Source organism: Dipodomys merriami, unplaced genomic scaffold (assembly GCF_024711535.1).
Source record: "Dipodomys merriami isolate MVZ:Mamm:240054 unplaced genomic scaffold, mDipMer1.0.p SCAF_2, whole genome shotgun sequence".
Taxonomy (NCBI): Eukaryota; Metazoa; Chordata; class Mammalia; order Rodentia; family Heteromyidae; genus Dipodomys; species Dipodomys merriami.
The window spans coordinates 41,587,696-41,604,973 of NW_027203381.1; the positions used below are offsets into that span (position 1 = coordinate 41,587,696).

General features: G+C 42.4%; 1 protein-coding gene across 2 annotated transcripts in view; it reads right to left on the reverse strand.

Annotated features, from left to right (window-relative positions):
* The window catches only part of Colec12 (collectin subfamily member 12), a 168,886-nt gene that overhangs the window by 124,521 nt on the left and 27,087 nt on the right, over nt 1-17,278 (reverse strand). Inside the window, exon 1 of one of the 2 annotated variants that reach the window (XM_070029466.1) lies at nt 7,840-7,905. The exons of the other annotated variant lie outside the window; for it this stretch is intronic. Within the exon in view, the coding sequence (XP_069885567.1) occupies nt 7,840-7,879 (40 nt within the window). The 5' untranslated portion in view covers nt 7,880-7,905. Of the gene's footprint in view, nt 1-7,839; nt 7,906-17,278 lie in introns of those variants that run through there. 2 annotated transcript variants of the gene reach the window in all.

The following is a 17,278-nucleotide window of genomic DNA, read 5'->3' on the forward strand; positions in this document are numbered from 1 at the left end:
GCCCTGCTTTTTTACTCAAGGCTCATGCTATACCAACCTCTACACCTCTACTTCCAGCTTTTTGTGGTTAATTGGAGGTAAGAGTCTCATAGACTTGCTTGCCCAGGCTGGCTTCAAACTGTGATCCTCAGATCTCAGCCTGTGGAGTAGATTACAGGTATGAGCCACTAATGTCCAGTTTGAAGTTACCCTGGACTCCTTGCTTTCTTCAAAACATTACAGTTGGCCCTGTTTATTTGACTACTGGCTCCTTAAATTCCTCTCCATCTCTTCAGTCAAAGCCTTCAAGTTAAGACAGTAGGTCCTGGAAACTGGGCAAGATGATAGATAAGAAGCATCTACTGTTTTTGCTCTTTGAATGAGAAGACTCCAGTGGCACAGAAGAGAATCTGATTTTCAAGGGAAAACAATGAGGAACCACGAAGGAGGTAGCAAAGAGGCAGAGAAATACAGAGAAACAAAGCTAGTAGAAGAAAAGCAGTGAGAAGTTCCAGGATGGTTCCTGATTTGTGGGAAAAGAATTAAAACAGTCTTGCAGACAGACTGCCCACGCTAGCTTCAGGAGAAGCCCATACAACACACCAGCATCCATGCCAGTGTGGGCATGTGTAAGGTAGAGACTATGCATGCCACTGTGAAGACAGACATTCTGTTGCTCCCCTTATCTCAGAGGATGACAGTCAGGTGCCATCTTCACAGTGCCTATTCTTGGAATAAAAAAGCAATTGTGGTTCAAGGGGTCACAGGACACCTTGATGCAGAATTTGGGTGTAAGTCAGACATAAGAAGTTGTCAAGGTGAGGGGAAAGACGCTGACATATAGCTGATATAGTTAATTCCATGATCTCTCTCCCATTTAACGTTTTAGTTCTGCTTTTCCCTCTCTCCCTTTTCTCTGAAGTCATCATATCTGCACCATAACATCTGCCTTCCTGGTTTAATTTTAAATTTTCCTTCCCCTTTCCATACTCCTTCCCCATTTATATTTTCCTTCTATCTGCAAGTAATTCACTGCTCCCTTATTTTTTTTTTTCCTGCTACTTCTATCATCCCAGCCTAAATCTTTCTCATTACCTGAACTCTTCTTGCCTGGTAACTAGATTGTAACTAGAACGTGATTTGTGTGTGTGTGTGTGTGTGTGTGTGTGTGTGTGTGTGTGTGTGTGTGTGTGTGTGTGTGTGTGTGTGTGTGTGTGTGTGTGTGTGTGTGTGTGTGTGTGTGTGTGTGTGTGTGTGTGTGTGTGTGTGTATTTGTTTTGTGTTAGTTGTTGTATTTTGCTTTTGTTCTTTGTTGTTATTCTTTTTTATTCTTGTGTGTGTTTATTCAACTCTTCATTTCTCCTCCCTACTCTACCCTAACACAACTAGAGTTTTCTACTTAACCCCACTCCACTTTCTTCTTAACCTCTTCTACCAAGCTTATCTCCCACCCCTATATAACTGAGAACCTAGCAGTATCTCTTTTCTATTAACACTCTGATTAACTAAGGTCTTTCTAGATCATGAAGATACATTTTTACTGCTGTTTTACCCAAAGATATTAGAGTAGTGGTGATTGGTCTTCACTTAGAATTGTCACAAACCAAGGTTATGGCTTTTCAACTACAATATATTTCCAGAGAAGTTTCTTCACCCTGAGTGGGAAAAGAGTTCCTGCATTCTATGTCTTGAGATAAAAGTTGATTAATTGAAAACTGAACAACTATCCTTCAATCTAGCAACAGGAAAATACACCATAACCTAATCATTATTCAGTGTTAAGAAATCTGCAAGAAATCACTCATTAAGAGGACAGAGGAAATTGAAATTACCACTAAGACTTCCCCCAGATGTATAAATCCCCACAACAACAACAACAAATCACTAAGCTCATGAGTAAATATGACAACATGTCTCCTTCAAAAAAAAGCCAACAACTCAACAATTAAAGGCTTAAGTGATAATGAAGAGGGCAGTATTTAAATTTCATAAGATTAATTTAAAAAAATAGCAAGAATGATCAGTGAGAACTGGGTGCTGACAACTCATGCCTATAATTCTAGCTATTCAAAAGGGTGAGATCTGTTCAAGGCCAGTCAAAGCAGAAAAATCTACATAGTAAGAGTTAGGTAAAAGTTCAAGGCCCTGAGTTAAAACGCCAGTACTGGCACCAAACAAAAAAATCAATAAAATTAAGGAGGCAGGGAGGTTGACTGGGATAGTTTACATATGCAGAAATATGATGATGAAGCCCATGTTAAACAACTCATGTGTGGGCTAGAAAGGTGGCTCAGTGGTAGAGCACTTGCCTTGCATGCATGAGGCCCTGGGTTCGACTCCTCAGTACCACATAAACAGAAAAAAAAAAAAAAAGCCAGAAGTGGCGCTGTAGCTCAAGTGGTAGAGCGCTAGCCTTGAGCTGAAGAGCTGAGGGACAGCGCCCAGGCCCAGAGTTCAAGCCCCACGACCGACAAAAAAAAAAAGTCAACTGAGTAGAAAAAAGACAAGTTGAAAATAGAGCAGCAGGTATTGAAAACCAAAAACATTTAATAAGCACCAAGAAAATATGGATGGAATTTACAAGACCTAATCCCAGATCTTGTGTATGTACGTATGTGTGTGTGTGTGTGTGTGTATATATATATATAGTATATATAAAACAAATATAACAAATGTGTTTGTATGTATATAGTTACACACACACACATATCAAATACAAAATTGAAGTAGCTCTCTGTATTCTATCAGACCATAACAGAACTGAACTCAGCAGCAAAAGTCACTATAGAAAATATTCAAATACATGAAGAATGAACAACATGTTGTATGACCAGTGAATCACTGAAGAAGAAGAGAAATCAAATTTCTTGGATGATAATACAAATTAAAACACAACCTACTAGAACAGCAATGGAATGGCAGTGCTCAGAGCTGAGTTTACAGCTATGATACCTACATTAAAAAATAAAAAAGAGCTAACTCAGGAGGCTGAGATCTGAGGATCGTAGTTCAAACCCAGCCCAGGCAGGAAAGTTCAAGAGATTCTTATCTCTAATAAACCACCAGAAAACCGGAAGTGGCTCTGTGGCTCAAGTGGTAGAGTGCTCAGTGTCCAGGCCTAGAGTTCAAGCCCCACGACTCACACACTTCAAACTTCTAGAAAAACAAGAATAAGCCAAGCCCCAAATTGATAGGCAAAAAGAAGCAACACCTGTAATCCTAGCTACTCAGAATGTTGAGATCTGTCGATCACAGTTCAAAAGCCAGCCCAGGCTGGAAAGTCCATGAGACTTTTATCTCCAATTAACCACCAAAAAGGCAGAAGTGGAGCTCAACTGATAGAGTAGTATCCTTGAGCAACAAAGCTCAGGGACAGCACCCAAATCCTGAGTTCAAGCCCAAGGGAAGGGACGGGGAGGGAAAGGAAGGGAAGGGAAGGGGAGAGGAAAGAAAAGAGTAGAATAAAGATTAGGGTAAAAATTTGAGCTAGAGACTAAAAACCCTATATAAGCAAAAAGTTGGTTCCTCAAATAAATAAATAAGACCAATAAGCCTCTAGCTAATTTGACCCAAAAAAAAGTTGGAAGAGATTCAAATTAAAATTAGATTCAAAGAGGATTATCACAACAACTACCAATGAAATCCAAAGGATCATGAGGGAAAACTTTGGAAACATCTTCAAGATGGAAATAAAATGGATACATTTCTAGATATAGTTGACCTACCTAAATTGAATCAAGAGAATATAAAAAATTTAAATAGATCTATAACAAGCAATAAGATCAAAGCAGTAATAGTCTCCCAAAAAGAAAATCTATCCAGGACTGAATAGATGCACTGACAAATTTCATCAGACTCCTTAAAGTCATCCATGAGATAGAAAAAGAAGGAATGCTATGGAATTCATTCTATGAAGCCAGTATTACATACATTGTAAAACTAAACACACACACACACACACACACACACACACACACACACACACACACACACACACACACACACACACACACACACACACACACACACACACACACACACACACACACACACACACACACACACACACACACACACACACACACACACACAGACTAAAACCATTCCATCTGGAGTCATCTGAGGGATTTGAAAACAAACTCCCTTATTCAAATAAATGCAATATTTCTTAATAATATATTTTATCAACAAATATTTTGATTGAAGGCATGTGTCAGGTATTATCTTATTAGTGCTTTATACACCATTAAGGAGAGAGTCTTATAGAAAAGAAAGACATCACCTCGACCCTTATAATTCATACATGCATTGGACCCCAAGCACACTGGCTGGAATGTATTTTAGAGGAAGCGCTGACCTAGCTTGTTGACACGTGTATGTGGGAAAGAGTGGATCTCAGGGGCTTGATCTTAGCATCTTGCTCTCCCTTGAGCATTTATACTTTCTGCTCTCCCTGGTTAGACCCCTTCATGAGTTGTTGCTTCCAACAAATACTCAGGATGCAGTTTGGTACAATACTGTGGATGCTTGTTTCATTTTCCCATAACACTTTGCAACTTCCACTTAAGACCTGCTGCCTCTCAAGTAATCGAAAATGTTTACTTTATCACTTCAATAAAGCGAGGTGAAAAGCTTTAGTGGTACCATTTGCTTTTTGGAAGGGAGTTTTACATAAAATTAAGGACAGGGAAACACTAACTAGATCACACAACAAGTTAAACACAATGGAAGATAACACGAAACTGACAGAGAACTCTGAATCTGCTGTGGACTGTGCATATAGGAATTTAACTTTTGGGGTTTGAAATGTGCTTTGTTTATTGATTTTTTGGCTCTTCTTTTTCAAAATTACATAGAGTAAACCCATGAGTAGGTGAGCTTGCTGTATACAATTATACCATCTCTAATTTTTTTTTTAAGATTTTGTCATCTCTCATGCCTAGATTCTAAGCTGTATAAAAAGTAAATAATGCCACATCTCTCTGAACATTCTAATTATGAATCACCAAGTATTATGCAGAATAGATACTGATAAGTAAGTAAATTTCATTAGCATCAATGATTATACATACTGTAAGGGGAAAATCTTGTACTTTCTGTATCCAATATACATAATTTAGGTTAAAAGTTTGACTTAAAGATTGAAATCAAGACAGACTTGGTTCAATTTTCTAGTACCTGCTGGCCTGTAATGCTAGGAAATTTATAAGGCTTTTTCTTGTTCTCTCTGATAGGCTTCCACTTGAGCAATGCCACCAGTCCCATAAAGCCAGTCCTAGTGTTTGAACTCAGGGCCCGATTACTGTCCCTGAGCTTCTTTTTGCTCAAGGCTGTCACTCTACCAGTTGAGACACAGCTCCACTTCCCATTTTTTGTTGCTGGTGTTGTTAGCTTATTGGACAGAAGAGTCTCATGGACATTCCTGCCCTGACTAGCTTTGAACCTAGACCCTCAGATCTCAGACTCCTGAGTAGCTAAGGTTACCAACACCCAACCCTATAAAGCTCTTGAAGCCTCAGTTTCCTTATCAATCAAATGGAGTATCTTCTCCCTCCTCCACCCATATCCCTCAGAGTCTCCATTCCAGGGACTCCATTTCAGTTCTTACTGAGAAGGCTGGTGAAGAGAGGACAATGACCAGCCTTTATCTCCTCTGCCCCCAAACACCAAGCTCCAGACTCACCCTGTCATATTCTACTGCATGCATAATAAACATCTCAACCTTTACATGCTAAAGATAAAATTCAAGGCCAAATGCTGGTGGCTCACATCTGTAATCCTAGCTCCTCAGGAGGCTGAGATCTGAGGATCACGGTTCAAAGTCAGCCTTGGGCAGCAGTAAACTACTGAAAAAAAGCCCAAAGTGGTGCTGTGGCTCAAGTGGTAGAGTGTTAGCCTTGCACAAAAGCAGCTCAGTACAGAGCCCAGGCCCAGAGTTCAAGCCCTAGGACCAGCTCCCCCCCCCCCATAAGATAAAATTAAAAATCTATTTGTCTCTTTGACTTCATGGTGTCAACTGATGAACCCCTATTCACCACGATGCTAAGATCAAGCACCTGAAATCAACTCTTTCCCCTATACCTGTATCAACAAGCCTGGTCAGCTCTGCTGGGGTACAATTTATGCATGTATAGAAATGTCTCAATGAAACACTTCCTTGTAAGGCTAATGTATTAACGAAAGAATTGCTAAAAAAAAAAAAATCTCTTGGAAGTGTGGCTTAAGTGGTAGAGAGCCAGGCTTACATGGGGCAAGGGGGGAGGAGGTCGAATGCAGGCAGCAAAAGAAGAGTGTGAAGCCCTGAGTTCAAATGCCAAAACCAGCACCAAAAACAAAACAACAAAAATCCTAGATCCCATTTCCTCATCAGCTCCAAGCCTCTTCCTGTCAGACACAATGGCCTCTCATCCAGTCCTGTGGCACAACTTCTGGCAGGTCTCTCTGCTTCTGCACGTGCCTCCCAACCTCTATACCCACAGTCTCTTCTCATAGAGGAGTGAGGTGGCTTACAGTATGAAGTATGGGTTGGATCATGTCACAGCTCTATTGGACCCTAAGAAGGCTTTCCACCAACTCCAAGTTCCTCCTCATGGACTAGCAGATCTGAACATAGTCTAGCCCCTCCCGCTTCTTGACAGCATCTCTGATGTCAGTCCCATTCACTTTATTCTAGAGATACCAAGCTTAATTCTGTTCCTAGGACCCTCCAAGCTATTTCCACTTCAAGGCCTCTGTACTTACCACTTTCTTCTACTCCTCTTTACTCCAATCTTACTTCCTCTGAGAGATCTTTTTTTAAGTGCTTTCATTCTTCTCCATCAATCCTGGTCCTCAGTACTAAGTTTTCTCCCCAGCACTTACTGACAATTTTTAATGCCTGTGCTGGGGCTTGAACTTAGGGTGAGAGCACTGTCCCTTAGCTTTTATCATTTAAGGCTGTCACTCTACCACTTGAGCTATGACTACAGTCTAGCATTTTGCTGGTTAGAGATAAAAGTCTATGCACTTTTCTAATCAGGCTAACTTTGAACCAAGATGCTCAGATCTCAGCCTTCTGAGTAGCTAGGATTACAGGTGTAATACGAATCACCATTTGAATCTCTGCTTTGTATTCGTTTATTATCTGCCTCCCCACCTGCCACATTTACAGATGAAGGACATGTTGGCTGGACTCACACTTGAAGGTGACTAATATTCCTCACTTGTGCTGGTTCCCTCACTCAGAGGGCAAATTTAATCCTAGCAGACCCCACATTCTCCTGGGGGGGGGGGCTTGTGAGCCAGACAGAACCAGACTAAAGGATTCCCATTCCTCATCCCATGACTAGATAAAATGGCAAGCTACACTGGGAGAAAAATAGGAATGGCAGGCACTTTGACACTATGGTGTTTTAAAAATAGCCAGGGAAGTGGCACTGTGGCTCAAGTGGTAGAGCACTAGCCTTGAGCTGAGGGACATCGCCCAGGCCCAGAGTTCAAGCCCCACGAGCGACACACACACACACACACACACACACACACACACACACACACACACACACACACACACACACACACACACACACACACACACACACACACACACACACACACACACACACACACACACACACACACACACACACACACACACACACACACAGCCAGCATATTTTAAATGACACAGTACTTCAGTCTATGGGCCCAGCTCAAGCAGAGTGTGAAATCAGCCCATCTGTCAGCCCTCAGGTGGTATTAGGGAGCACGTGGCTGCAGGCTGGCTGGCTTAAGGCAGCCTTGTAACTCGTTATATGAGGCATTTTACTGCTTTTCTACATTGCACTTAGGGATAGAATTGAGAAACAGAACTTTCTGACTTACAATTTTCAGTGTCATGGAGACGCAGATGACATGCCACCATTAAAATCCAACAGGCACACTGTAGCTGGGGCCAGTCTGAATGTTCAATGAAGTCTGAAAATCGTTTCTGGCATTATGCTGTCTTTGCATCTAAGCGATCTACCATACTGTCGCTTTCCATGTAGCACACAGCTCCCTTCTGCGATGTCATATAGAACCCAAACCCCTGGTTAGGTTGCCTGCCAGAAAGCACTGGGAGTGTGTGGACCAATCTTGAGCCTTGAACAACATGTTCAACTTGTGCTCGTAAACCAGGCCCACACTGATGACCACTCCACACAGGAAGGGAAAAGCTATCCAGAAACATTCTCTGGAGAAATGTGCAGTTGGCTAGAGTTCTGCCCTCAGGGTGGAGCCAGCAAAAGAACTTCTGAGTCCCCACACTTTAGCACAACCCTCTCACACCTCCCTGCAAGAAAGGTCACAAAACCACTTTGTGTTAAACACTCTCAAAGCTTACTGGAATCCCATTGGCAGCTAAGCTTGAATTGGGAGAATAAACTATGTCATCTGCAAAGGGTTCCAAAAAAGCATATTTTCTTCCCCAACAAAGAGCAGCGGTCTAAGTTGTGAATGGAAGTCATTCACTCTCTTGAATCTGAAGAGACTACATAGATCAAATGCTATACAGCTGGCAAGGTCAGCTTTGTCCTCAAAGCAAACATAAACTACAAATGGTAGCAGAGATCGACATAGACAGACCCTAAGGTTTCCTCTCTTGGTCAAGGGGTCAGCCCTTCTGCTTTGCCCCTTCAAGGTCTTACATATTTTACTTTTGGGGCAATGCCATTTTGTTTACATTCCTGCAAGGATTTGTGCAGCTAGATAAGTGCTCTTCCTCTTAGTTTTTGTCTTAATGAGATGGTAGGTAACTGAATGGATGGCACTGTAAGATCCGCTGCTGTGCAGGACTAGAAAGAGGCTTACCCTGTAAATGAAGAGGCCTGACTAGGATTATGGACACTAGCTGTGTAAACGGGAACAGAGCCCTGAAGCCAACAGTCCTTGGCCTGCTGACACAGCTGCACATCATACCCACTCGCTGGAGCACTGAAGGATATTCAGTTACAGTGAAGAAATCATAACAAAGACAGGAAACAGATCAGCATACTCTGGATTTAACACCATCCCTGGGGAACTCGGCTGATTTCTAGGCTGCAGATGTTTTTAACCCTGCCTTGAAGAATGGCTGGTGTCACATGCTTGGGCTGATGTAGGCGAACACAAAATTTAAGCAGTGCAAACACATTCTGAAATTGAACCCACATTACATTCATTAGAGGTCCCAGTCTCATAAATTGGAGTGTCAAAATCTGTAAGAGCTGGGCACCAGTGGCTCATGCCTGTGATCCTAGCTACTGAGAAGGTTGGGATGTAAGGAGTGTGGTTCAAAGCCAGCCTGGGCAGGAAAGGTTGTTGTCAGTGAGACTCTTATCTCCAATTAACCACCAAAAAAAAAAATCAGAATTGGAGGTGTGGCTGAAGCAGTAGAGCATCAGCCTTGAGCGCCAAATTTAAGCAACAGTGCCCAGGCCCTGAGTTCAAGGCCTAGTACCATACACACCTCCCTCTTCCCCTCCCCTCCATCCCCCTAACCCCTGCCAAAACTCTAACAACTGGTGATGGAACTTGCTGAGCAATTGGGAAATACGATCATAAGGCTCAGTGGTGTTTTCTTTTTGTTATTGTTTGTTTTCACTTACAATGAAGTATAAATGCCCCAATCTAGACCCTGCCATGAAGATGTGACTAGCCCTTATGGCTCCAGACTTCTCAGCCATTTCCTTCTTGGCTTTTCTCAGCACCCTGCTCAAAATGGACTAGAAAAAACAAGCTGCCTTCATTCAGCGTTTTTAAACATTGTTGCCAATCCAAACTGGATCCTGGGCTGTTAAGAGCTCATGATGAAGGGGATGGCAGGATGTAGGTAGGTTTTTTTTTTTTTTTTAAAGTTACAGTAAGTTTGTAGAATTGGAAATTTATCTTTTTAAGTTCTTCTGACTGAGTTACATAAATATATCTGGTTCTACATAAAGCTGTGGTTTGCCCTAGGCATTTCATTTTTCTCTGTGGCTAAGGGACAGACAGTTCCCTGCCAGAAAAAAAAATCAGGCAAGAGGAGCGCGATGAGTGATAGAGAAAACTTTGAACACAAAATTGGATAAAGAGAACAGTTCCGTTCACTAGTGATCTGTTTGTGTCCTATCTACTGTTATTTGACTCTTGTACGGTTCTGTTTAAGATGAGTCATTTTTAAGAATGTTCTTGGAGGACCCTAGGAGAATTCAAAACTCTGTCCTGCATTATTTCCCAGTTTCCCTTTGGCACACGGCTCACAGAAGGACATGGTTTTGTTCTTTGGGTTGAACAAGCAATGTGCAATGTAGCTGCTACTGAATTCTGCCTCATGCGCAAGCAGACCCAAATGTGTAGACCAAAATTTCCAGCAATTCTCCTTTGCTCACCTGACCTTGCTGACATGCCAATAAGAAAGGAGCCCTAAGGGTAGAGTGAGGGGCTGGTGGGAATGATCCAGACTGGCTGTCTCCAGGCCTAGGACATTGCTGTTCCTGTCATCACTTACAGTCATCAACAAGTCCCACTGGCTAATGACAATGGCACAGAGCAGTTTCTCCCGTCACTGGACAGATCCATCCACCTGTGTTATCCCAGACCTCAGATGATCTCTCTGTCTGACCAATTCTTAAGATTTCTCTCTCCCAGGGAAAGCTGACTCCCCCAGGTTTCTCTCTGTCTCCACCACACCTAGAACAGAGAACTTTGGCTTGCTGTCTAAACAATTGGTGGATAGAACTAGATTATTCAGACTCTACAGAAAGGTTTGGACCCCTGGGGGACAGAAGAACTCTTACATATGGACAGAAAAACTATCCTTAAGATCTGATGGGTACTAAGCCAGGAACGGGTGGCTTACACCTATAATCCAAACCTCAGAAGGCTGAGGTTTGAAGCCAGTTCAGGAGGCTCCAGGTTTGAATCCAGAAAAGTTCTCAAGATTCAATCTCCATTAACCAGCAAAAATCCAGATTGGAGACTTGACTCCAGAGCTGTGAGACAAATAACTCTTTTCTCTATAAAGTTACCTAACTTCATGTATTTCATTAGGGGTGGGGGGAGATAAGACAGGTAGACTGACTGACTGAGGTATCTAAGAAAATCAGAAATCTCTCTCTCTGCATACCTAGGGCAGTAAGTGTAATTCTTCATGTTGGAATGCCCACCCTTCATAAGGTCAGCCCCAACATCTCTCTGGAAATTCAATATAGCACATGTGTTCAACACACGTAAGAGTTTGAGAGTGTTGTGTCTCTCCTCATTATCCTGTTTTTCAGTAAACCATAATGACCTCTCAGGACTTCCCAGGGGAACTGCCCTGTGGTTCTTCCTTGAAAATGAGCAAGTGACGAGGGGTGATTGATCAATGATTGATTAGCCTGTGGAATTCTTTACTTAAGAACTCATCAAGACAAAGAGGAGACTTGGCCATGTTGAGAAAGCTGTAAGCGCAAGTACATAGCATCAATAAATAGGAGAATTATTTTTTTTCTGGATAAAGTTGTCAAAGAATAAAGTCCTGGCTGTGTAATACCGTTTTTTTTTTTTATTTCTTCTCCTAAGGTCACTTGGGAAGCCCTGAGAAAGAACAGAATTCTTTGTTTTATGTCTAAGGTTTTGTAGACTTCACCTCACCTTTTGAAACTCCACTCTCACCCCAAGTTTCATTTCATGCATCAGTTGGAAAAGCATTGGCTATTCAGGGGAAGAACTTTCCTTCCCAATGGAATAGAATTCAGGAATTTATCTGTCTTGAATTCTCCAGTCAAGCTAAATCCTGTTACCTGGGGATGGTGCCAAAATACAGGTCTGTTCTGTTTTGAATCGAGAGACCGCTAGTGGTAACCTCATGTCCAGAGATTTGAGATTAAACACACTAGCTCATAACACAAATTCTACAAAAGACTGTTGGCAAGTATGTTATGCCTTCAACATAGTTCTCCTGACAATTTCAGTAACAAAAAGACAGACAAGCATTGCAGGGCCCAAACTCCCTAGGATTAAGTGATATTCACACATTAAAGGATGGCCCAGACATCAACTACCAGCCCTACCCCCAGGCCCATCCCATGCTGACATCCTTCTAAAACTTTGCCACATGCCCCCATCCTTTCCTTTTAGGCTCCTGGTGTCTCCTGGTCACCTCCTGGGTTATTCCATAGGGGATAGCACCTTAGCTCATGCATTCACTCATTTGACAGTACTGGCCATTGAACTCAAGATAACTTGAGCCATCGTGGTGAACATTTACTCCTTTAAGGTGCTGGAGGTCCTGGGAAGCCAGGACTTCACTGTCTGAAGGAGGCACGTTTTGGTCTTTTAAAAGTGGAAGAACTGTTGAAAGCCTCTGACTACATGATCTGATGAAACCATCACGAATCGTTGAAGATCGTGGCTGCTGTTACTTAGCAGAGTGGACTCTGATGACTGCAGCTTAGTTTATGGCTACGGCCACTGGTCAGCATTGCACATGGAGAGGGAAAGACCTCCTGGCTTTCTCCCTCCAGCTTGCATTACACAGATTCTCACGACTCATCCCTAACCCTTTCCTTGGGACAAAAGGCAGGGACTTCATGTTCTCTCCACTTTCATAGACAGGAAGAGGCAGGTACAAAGAGAAGCCCCAACCTTCCTCAGACACCAATTGTGAAGCTATAACAACAGTCAAAACAGAAGCTGGGCACCAGTGGCTCATGCCTGTAATCCTGGCTACTCAGAAGGCTGAGATCTAAGGATCTTGATTTGGAGCCAGGTTTGAACCTAAATCAGGCAGGAAAATCCAAGAGACTCTTATCTCCAATTAACCAGAAAAAAGTTGTAACTGCCAGGTGCTGGTGGCTCATGCCTTAATCTTAGCACTTAAGAGGCTGAGATCTGAGGATTAGGGTTTAAAGCCAGCTCCAGTAGGAAGGACTGTGAGACTCTTTTTTTTTTTTTTTTTTTGGTTGGTCGTGGGGCTTGAACTCTGGGCCTGGGCATTGTCCCTCAGCTCTTCAGCTCAAGGTGAGCGCTCTACCACTTGAGCTACAGCGCCACTTCCAGAGACTCTTATTTCCAATTAACCATCAGAAAACAGGAAGTGGTGCTGTGGCTCACTGGGGTTGAGCACTAGCCTTGGGAAAAAGAACTCAGAGACAAGACTCAGGCCTTGAGTTAAAGCTCCATGGCCAACATAAAAAGCTGGAACTGGAGGAATAGTTCAAGTGGTAGAGCACCAGCCTTGAGTTAAAAAGCTAAGCAAGAGTGTAAGCACCTGAGTTCAAGCCCCTATTCTGGCACACACTCGTGCATATACACAAATACAAACACACAGAAAGAAAGAATTCAGCAGAGACAGAAAGAAGTGATCCCATGTGGACAGTGATGTCTCCTATTTATGCCTTCTAAAAATCTGCAGGTGAGAGGGGGAAACAATTTGTAAGGTTGTTGATATTTTTCCCCTATGCAAATGTAAACCACTGTTTAAAACATCTGTCTGCTTTTCATTAAACTCCAAACTCCCAGAGGCAAAAGGCCCTGTCTCCCTTCTGCACTATGCATCATGCCCAGTACATGATGGATGGGTAATAAATGTCACATCGTTTTCATACAGCATTGACTGAGAGTGACATTTTCCCCAGGAGTCCTGCTTGCTTTCATTTCAAATCTTATGAGGTACATAAGTTTCCCAAGAAAGAGCCATTGCTAGAGGCTGGTTCTTCCTCTCCATTCTCATTCATACACCAGGCCCTTCCTTCCCCAAGCTGAAAGATCCCCGTGGACCCCCATCCTTCCAGTTACACCTGAGGATTTCTATGTGCATATCCAACGCCTTATTTCCTGTCATTTCCAGCACAAAATGGCAGCTCCCAGTTCTGTGTTCTTATATACTTAAGATATTTTGGGGGAACTGTTGGAAGACGTGTCATAAATGCAGTTATATGGTTGAGAGTATAATATAAGCGCATGCTTATATTAGCATGTGTAAGGCCCTAAGTTCTATCCCTCAAACCCTCACTCCCCCCCCAAAGTAGATAACAATAAATAAAATACCAGTAATCATCTTAGAAGGACATGTTGGAAAGGTTACTTCAGATATTAGAGCTTACCAGGACAAGGGCAGGTATTAGGATGGATTTTGGCCAAAACGTTTACAAATTTCTGAATTCCATTCTCCTGTTTGGCTGACAAGTCTAAATCCCCCCTATCTTCTGTAGCATGTGAAAGAAGCTGTTCTGTATGTCAAAATATTCACATTCATTTAAAAAAAAACCAAAAAACAAAAAATTACTCCTTTAGGCACCAGTAGATCACACATGCAATCTTACTCAGGAAGCTGAGATCTAAGGATCACAGTTCAATGCCAGCCTAGATAGACAAACCCTAGAGACTCTTGTCTCCAATTAACCATCAAAAGCCTGCAAGTGGAGGTGTGGCTCAAGTGATAGAGTGCTGGCCTGGAGGAGAAAAAAAAAAAAAAAAGGTAGGGACAGCTCCCAGGCTCTAAGTTCAAGTCCCAGGACTGCCAGTAAGGATATAAACTACTCAAGTATATAAAATGAAAAGTTTGCAATCACAGCCAAACGTCAGTATTCAAAAATCCAGAAAAAGAAGAAAAATGAAATACTGGAAGAAGTAGAAAGTGTTTGTAGTGGTGACTCAGAATAGACCAATTTCACAACACTTCATGTGGCAAGAGTTATAGTCACTAGCATGTGGGTTTTTTCTCATTCTCTGTTCCTCTTTAAAAAAAAGATGTATGCTTAACACGACAGAGAATATTAAGTTCCACAAAACAAACAACTTTCATTCATTAACTTCTCTAACATACTAGTTTCTTTTTTTTCTTTGTAGTACTAGGGTTTGAACTCAGTGCTTCACACTTGGCAAGCATGCACTTGACCATTTGAATCACTCCTCTTCGTTATTTTTGAGGTAGGATCTTGCTTTATGCCCAGGCTGACCTGGGCTGCGATCCTCCTGCTTGTCTTCCCCATGTCACTGGGGATGACAGGTGTGTAACCATGTTCCCAGCCATATTATATATCCCATATATCCCATTGCTGGGATAATAGATGCATGCCATCAGCTGTTAGCTGAGATGGAGTCTTGCAAATTTCTTTTTACATGAGATGGCCTCAAACTATGGGGACACCATCCCTTTCCAACTTGGCCTCCCAAGTAACTAGTATTACATGACTGAACTACCATGCTCAGCCTGGTTTCTTGTTTTTGAATTTTTCTCTTTAAAAAAAATAATAAACTAAGAACTCTCATAACCAGAGAGTTCAACACCTTGAGGCTCCAGTTACCACAAAACTTACCAACAATATATATATATATATATATATATATATATATATATGTGTGTGTGTGTGTGTGTGTGTGTGTGTGTGTATATATATATATATATATATATATATATATATTTGGTGGGGGATCAGTTGTGGGGCCTGAACTCTAGGCATGGGCGCTGTCCCTCAGCTCTTCAGTTCAAGGCTAGCACTCTACCACTTGAGCCAAAGCGCCACTTCCAGCTTTTTCTGTTTATGTGGTGCTAAGGAATTGAACCCAGGGCCTCATGCATGTGAGGCAAGTGCTCTACCACTGAGCCAACTTCCCAGCCCCCTTACTAACAATTTTAAAAGCAAACTTGTTATTATTTTCTGAATAAAGTGAATTGTTAAATGTTGTATAAGATTTTAGAAGCAGAACAATAATGTATAATGTATCAGATTATAATTAAATGTTGTATAATAACTATCATTGTATAATATCAACATTAAATTCTAAATACACTGGTCATGTCATCTATAAAGGATATTAGAAACTGGGTGCTACTGGCTCATGCCTGTGATCCTAGCTGTGGTTCAAGTGGTAAAGTGCCAGTCTTGACCAAAATAATAGCTCAAGGACAGCACCCAGGCCCTGAGTTCAAGCCCCAGTACTAGCAACAACAACAACAAAAAGGATATTAGTAAGTTATAAGTAATAGCAGCTGGAGGAAGATTTTAATTCTCTACCACACGTTCCTGTCCATGAGAGTCCAGGCCAGCCAGAACCCTTAACTGTGTCCATAACTACCAGGAAAGGACAGAGTGGTAATGAGACAGAGTGAAGATCAGTCTACTAAGGTCCTCCCAGAAGAGTCTCCTTGCTCCAAGACTAGCTTTTTCACCACCTGGTACTGCTTGGGGCCACCTGTGATCATCTACAGTGGCCCAGGTGCAAGGCAGTATGTATGACCTACTCAGGCACCTGTGCCTGTCAGGAGGCTGACAGCCCAAGGCCGTCTCACTGGGAAGTGGCAAAGCCGGACCCAGAATGCAGGCAGTCTGGCAGCTGCACGTCGAGTCTCTGGGACAGGTGTTGTACCACTACTCAGTCACTCCTACTTTACCTAGAGTACACAGTTTTCCCTAAAATGCATTCTTTGCTGGTGCCCACAGACTCCTTTAAGAGTCCCTGGTCAAGGAATGGTCATGGTGCAGTTTGGAGAATAGATATAGGGGTCGGTAGGATTTTTTTTCTTTTTGTTAAATAAGCTTTTTATTGTGAAAATACTGTACAGAGGGGTTATAGTTACATGAGCAAGGTAATGAGTATATTTCTTATCCAGCATTGTTGCCTACTCCTTTGTTTTTCCCCTACCATCCCTTCTCTCCCACAACTACACCCACCCCCACCCCACCCTCTACCCCTCACACCACCTAAATTGTAAAGTTTATTTTTCAACATCGTGTTTTCTACATCTCATTATTGTAATGTGGATACAGGTTGACCCATTGCAACAATGAGATGTAGACAGTAGGATTTTGATGGAGAGAGGGAACAAAATGGGAAGGAAGCAGGCCAGAGCTGGAGCTTTACCAAACAAGGGATGTTTGGGGACTGGCTGACCAGAAAGGAGAAGAGAGGCTGAAGGTTGAGAACATAGGTTTAATATTAGTCAGTCTATGGAAGACCTGGGAAGTACCTGGCCGCTCCTATGCATCATTGGTACATCGAGCAAAGAAGGTATTCTTACCATTCTCAATTCACAGATGAGCAAAGCAAGGCTGAGGGAGGTCAGATGACTTGCTGGTAAGGGGCAAGGCCAGCATGTGAAGTAGGACCATCTGCGCTAAAGCCTCATTTCCTGGCCACCCACTGTACTACAGTTGAGCATGGCAGACACCCGAGGGAAGAAGAGAGAAAGACACTAATTCAAAGCTTCTCTTAGGGGGAAAATCCATGAGTCTCAAGCAGCTTTCCCTTCCCAGGGGGCCGCCCAATGAACCACTCACATCTTTTAAGGAAAAGTTTCAGAGTGCATCTGTTTTAAGTTGCTAGGAGTTGCTACCAA